The sequence below is a fragment of the Phyllostomus hastatus genome, unplaced genomic scaffold, assembly GCF_019186645.2.
Source record: "Phyllostomus hastatus isolate PE091 unplaced genomic scaffold, TTU_PhHast_1.1 phas_contig_1162, whole genome shotgun sequence".
In the NCBI taxonomy this organism is placed as follows: domain Eukaryota; kingdom Metazoa; phylum Chordata; class Mammalia; order Chiroptera; family Phyllostomidae; genus Phyllostomus; species Phyllostomus hastatus.
In genome coordinates, this window is record NW_025333537.1 from 10,847,367 (window position 1) to 10,852,493 (window position 5,127).

A 5,127-nucleotide genomic window follows, 5' to 3' on the forward strand; every position below is an offset into this window, starting at 1 on the left:
TCTCGAGGAAGCATCAGCTTTGAGGGCTCCATGCGGGAACCCCATGGGCAGCCCGGAGCCCACCCTCAATGTGTGTGCAGAATCCCACACTGATTTTACAGACACTGCTCTCCAAACCGCTGTACAAGCTGCACTGAAAGGGTGAAGGTCATTAACCTCTCTGCCCCCGTTGTGGAAAAGCCACCCACACGCGGGAAGATAATGAAGCACAAACTTTATTACCCGGGGGCCCAGAGGGGGTGGTTAACATCCAAATCCCCTGAGCACCGATCCTCACTTTCCCGGGGTTTAAATAGTCCCGGGCTCCCTACCTACGTGGCGAAGCAAGGTTACAGAAGCCGAATGCAGAAGTTAGGTCCAGCTACCTTATATGGGAGACAAAGAGAAAACTCAGGAGGAATTTGCAGAAGCTACAGAGCACAGGAGCTTATCATGGGAGTCTGTGTACGACCTTGAGTAACTGGCCGTTGCTTTGGTTACGACTTGTCAGCTTCTACAGTCCTGTGTAAAATTTTGCAAGTGTTACAGTTACAGAGCATAAGAAACTTTTGGGGTTTTCTTTTCCTGCCACACCCCCTCCCCCCCAAATACCGTTGCTATCATCTAAGCATTGACTAACGAATGACCTTCCAGGTACAAAGACATAGCACAGTGCCCGGCACAGCACATGCACTCAGTAAATACTACGGCACAAATGAAGGAGTCATTTCAACTCGTAGCCACGGAACAAGCAGGCTAAAGCAATTCTGCTGGACCTGGCCCTTCCCAAAGGCCAGAGGGACTTCTTTTCCAGCTGCCACTGGAAAAATCAGGGCAGGTAAACATACCCCTCAGCGTGTTCTTTGAAATGCAGAGGCTTGCAGAAAAATGCGGAGCCCGGAGAAGGTCAGAGCAGATTGTTTTTGCTGTCATTCTTCCCGGGCTCCCGAGCAGTCAAGAGACGAGCAACACCCCCACCCCCACTCTCACCCCCACCCCCACCCCCGTGAAGATGAAAACCATCAGACTAAGGTGTTCCAGTCTGCAGAGCCTCCCTCAGCCCCACATAAAGGTGTCGACTTAGTCCCGTTTCTGTTTTCCAAGACGAGGGATGATTTCAGGTCAGAGGAGAAGAAATGCTGGTAGGTCACCAAGTTCATTAACTCCCCGGGAGAGAGAGGACGGGACAGGCTTAGTACCTATTTCCTCAGCTGTTTGAAATGCCACAGGAGCCCAGCTCTTCCTGACACCCCCCTCCCCTCCCACCCCCCATGCCCACTACGAGCACCTGTCGTCTGCTGTCATTGCAATCAGATCCCATAAATGTGACCCACTCACTTCTCCACTGGGACCTTCCAAAAAGGCGCGGCAGCCTGAGGTCAGTTTCCACCAGAGCGAGGAGATCACAGCCCAGCCCCCACCCCTTCGCGGGAGTTCTTTCGAAGTCTCCAGTCTGTCCTCCTGGATTCTGTCCGTCTGTTTTGGGGCGGGGCGCTCACATTCGGAGATCCCACGGCAGCTCCGACTGGCTCTGCAAGCTGTTGGCCACGCTGGCGCAGCTCCGGCGACACAAGTCCGAGATGGGCATCTCCTCCGGCCGCCGCGTCTTGGGGCGCCCCGCACGCTTGGGTCTCGGGCTGCAGATTTTGAGGTTGGTGTAGAACTTGGGGAACGAGGGGCTGGAAAAGTAGTATACCAGGGGGTCCAGCACGCTGTTCATGTAGGTGAAGCTGAGGGTCACGTGGAGGGCCATGTGGACGGAGGGGTCGCAGACGCTGGAGGGCACCGTGCACAGGAAGTACAGCCGGGCCGACACGCTGGGCAGGTAGCAGGTGACGAACACGGCCGCCACCACCGCGATGAAGCGCGTGGCCCTCCTCATGCGGGCCTGCCGCACCAGCTGCCGCCTCTGCCGCAGGCTCCAGACCGCCCTGCAGGAGCAGAACAGGATGGCGCCGAGGGGCAGGAAGAACTCCAGCTGGAACATGATGTCGTGCCAGCCGTTGGCCGACTCCATGATGAAGCTCTCACAAGACACGGTGGTCGCTTGCACGCACAGGTGGCTCTCCGTCAGAAGGTGCAGCGTCCCCAGGATGACCGTGGCCCAGAGGGCGCAGACCAGGCCGGCCGCCGTCCGGTTGGAGATGGCGTTCAGCGCGTGGTGGGGGTGGACCACCTTGAAGTACCTGTCCACGGCCACCACCGTCAGGAAGACGATGCTCCCGGCCCTGTTTGTGGCCAGCATGAACAGCGCCACCCTGCAGGGGACGTCGTCGAAGGCCCACCGCCGGCCCCGCAGGTAGTAGTCCGTCCGCAGCGGCAGGCAGATCATGAGCAGGAAGTCGGCCACGGCCAGGTTGAACAGGTAGATCGTGCTGGGCTTCCAGGTCTTCATGTGGAAGCAGAAGCCGCACAGGGCGATGCCGTTGCCCAGGGCGCCCAGCACGAAGAACAGAATCAGCAGCGGGGGCATCACCTGCGCGATGGGGTCCCCCTGGAGGAGGCAGCAGGACCCGTTGTCCATGGCGACGGAGGGCGAGCGTTCCGTGTGCAGGGCGGCCCCAGGAGTCCGTGCAGAGGCGCAGGCGCTCTCGTCTGAAGGCTGCCGCGCACCCCGAGGCTGCTTTTCTAAGTTCTCCCTGGGACGCAGGTACTTACGGCGCAGACCACACATGGGGGTGGGTGCAGCCACAGGCAAACAGAAACTGCCGCCAGGAAATCACAGCCCCGGGGCGTCCTTTCTCCGGAGCCTTGGTCACAAGCTTCCTGTCCCCCAGGCAGGTCGTCCCTCCAGGCTGCGATGTGCAGGCAGTTTCCCACAAGGGGTCATTCTGGGAAGCGGCCGGCAGGTCCAGGGAGGTTCACGCCGGAGCGGGGTGGAGAGGTCCGGCGTCAGGACGGCTTTTTTCCCCTCCAGCCCCGCGCTGGCTCCACCGACTGTCTGTGCTGGAGAGCGCAAAGCTGCCCAGAAGGCACGAAAAGAGCTTGTTTGTCCTTCCCCCCTCCGGGAGGAGAAATACAAACATTTCCCCGGAGGGAGGGGAGCCGTCCTGGCCTGGCCTGGCCTTCGCTTCCCTCCCTAACCTTTGCCTGACTGATCGTGGGCTCCTCGCTCCCATCCCCTGGGGCCCTCCCGGGCGCTGCCAGAGAGGCGCGAGCCACTTCCTGTGCCCACGCCCAGAGCAGACGCAGCCCTCAAGAGTGGGAAGGGTCTGCGGAGGCAAGAGGCTCCACCACCGCACTGGCTGGGTGTTAGAAACCACTTTCTGAGGTCGGTTGGCCTTTCCTCCCTGGCGTTCCCCACCGCCTTACCCTTTGCCTCCTTTCCTGGACCCAGCTGGCCGGTTGCACAACCCGCAGCAAGACCACGCGCGGCCTGGTCCTGAAGCCGCCGCCCAGAGGTCTGTCTCCACGGAGCGGCCTCTCTCGGGGAGCCCATTCCTCCCTCTGCGGTTGGCAAGAGAGGGTTTGGCTCGGAGCTGCCCACTGGCTGCTGTAACGAGCCAAACGCCGCGATCTGCGTGCTGTTTTTATTTTATTGTCGTTACGCGCTGAGCTCACCGGTGCAGGCGAGTGAGGGTTGGGCCAGTCGGTCAAGGACTCTACCTCTAAAATGACCACAGGTCAGCCGAGTCAGTGTGGCTCAGTTGGTTGGCATGTTGTCTCATAACCGAAAGGTCGTGGGTACGATTACAGGTCAGGGCACATAACTGGGGTGCAGATTTGATCCCCTGTTGGGGTGCAAATGATCCCTGGTCCAGGCATCGTTGAAGCTCTCTCTCTCTCTTCCTCTGTCTGTAAAAGCAATGAAGAAAAACATATCCTCAGGCCCTGGCTGGTGTGGCTCAGTGGATCGAGTGCCAGCCTGTGAACTAAAGGGTCACCGGTTCAATTCCCACTCAGGGCACACGCCTGGGTTGCAAGCCAGATTCCCCAGTAGGGGGTGCACAAGAGGCAACCACACACTGATGCTTCTCTCCCTCTCTTTCTCCTTCCCTTCCCCTCTGTCTAAAAATAAATAAACAAAATCTTTTTTAAAATGTCCTCGGGTAAGGATCAAAAAAAAAAAAAAGAATTGTCGGTAAAATTAGACTGCCCCGAAGTTGGAGTCTTTGCTAAATTTTCCGGTCGGTTGGTTTCAGATACGATCTGTTGCCCAGGGCCTTTCAGCTCCCAGCTTGGGAGGGGTGGGGGGGGGCGGGGAGGGGGGAGCCAGAGGCTGCCTGCTTCCTTCCAGACGCAGATTAGATTTTCTCCGTGGAATCCTGGGCTGTGGCGGACTCCGTCATCCGCCATCCCGCCCCAGTGCGGGCCTCTGCCACCTGCCAGCTGTCAGAGCTGTTGCCTTTCCTAACTGGTTTCTTTTCTTCTAGTCGGTTTCCCATAATTCCTCTCCTACATGCAATGTGATTTTTCTAAAATACAACGATGGTCATATCCTCTTAAAATGTTTTTCCTTTTATTTAAAAGCCAACATCAGCTCCCTTCGATCTGCCAAGGTGATCTCCGTGTATGGCTTGCGAGCCGTATGTGGTTTGAAAACCAGTTTGGGTTGGCGCACATGGTTTAAAAACCCAGGACGGCCCTGTTAAACCCTGTGTTTCCAGCTCTCTTGGGAAACGGTGAGCTCTGGCTACGCTGGGCCAAGCATCCCACACAGTAACGACCAGCTGCCTCAGAGAGCAGCTGCCCCCTCAGGGAGGCCAAGGTACTCCACTTTGCCGCAGACCCCACCACTCCCTCGTGCCTGCTCGGCTTCCCTCATGCGCATGCCTGGTCTCTGTGCGATTTTGTCACTTCTGCCCTAAGTGAAAGGTTACATTCCTTGGATGAGTGCAGAAGGTCCTTTATAAGTGTGCTTCCCAGACTGCCTTTCCAACATCATTGTCCTGGTGGTCTCGTGACTTCTCATAAAAAAAGTGTGTCCATCAAATATCTCCACGTAGCTCCGCCACACGTCCACGAGGTCCTTGGAGACCGTGATCTTGGCAGAAAGGGCAGAGACTCAGGGTTGCTTGTCAGGAGAACCCACAGCAGCCGCGTTCACTCGGCAGCCCGGGTGATTCTGGGAGAAGGTGTGTTCGCGTGTGGGGTGATGAGAACAGGCTGTGACACCCCAAGATGAGGCTGGCTGGTAACTCCGAATGC

General features: G+C 57.8%; 1 protein-coding gene across 1 annotated transcript; it reads right to left on the reverse strand.

Annotated features, from left to right (window-relative positions):
- Positions 1–990: 990 nt before the first annotated feature.
- Positions 991–3,533, reverse strand: HCAR1 (hydroxycarboxylic acid receptor 1). Its single transcript, XM_045843470.1, has 2 exons — positions 3,292–3,533; positions 991–2,940 (listed from the first exon to the last, which is right to left on the reverse strand). The coding sequence occupies exon 2, from the start codon at positions 2,651–2,653 to the stop codon at positions 1,475–1,477; it is 1,179 nt and encodes a 392-aa protein (XP_045699426.1). The 5' UTR covers positions 2,654–2,940; positions 3,292–3,533; the 3' UTR covers positions 991–1,474.
- Between the last annotated feature and the right edge of the window lie 1,594 nt (positions 3,534–5,127).

Excerpts from the sequence above, each read along its gene's own strand:
- HCAR1 (XM_045843470.1), bottom strand. The coding sequence starts at position 2,653 with ATGTGTGGTCTGCGCCGTAAGTACCTGCGTCCCAGGGAGAACTTAGAA.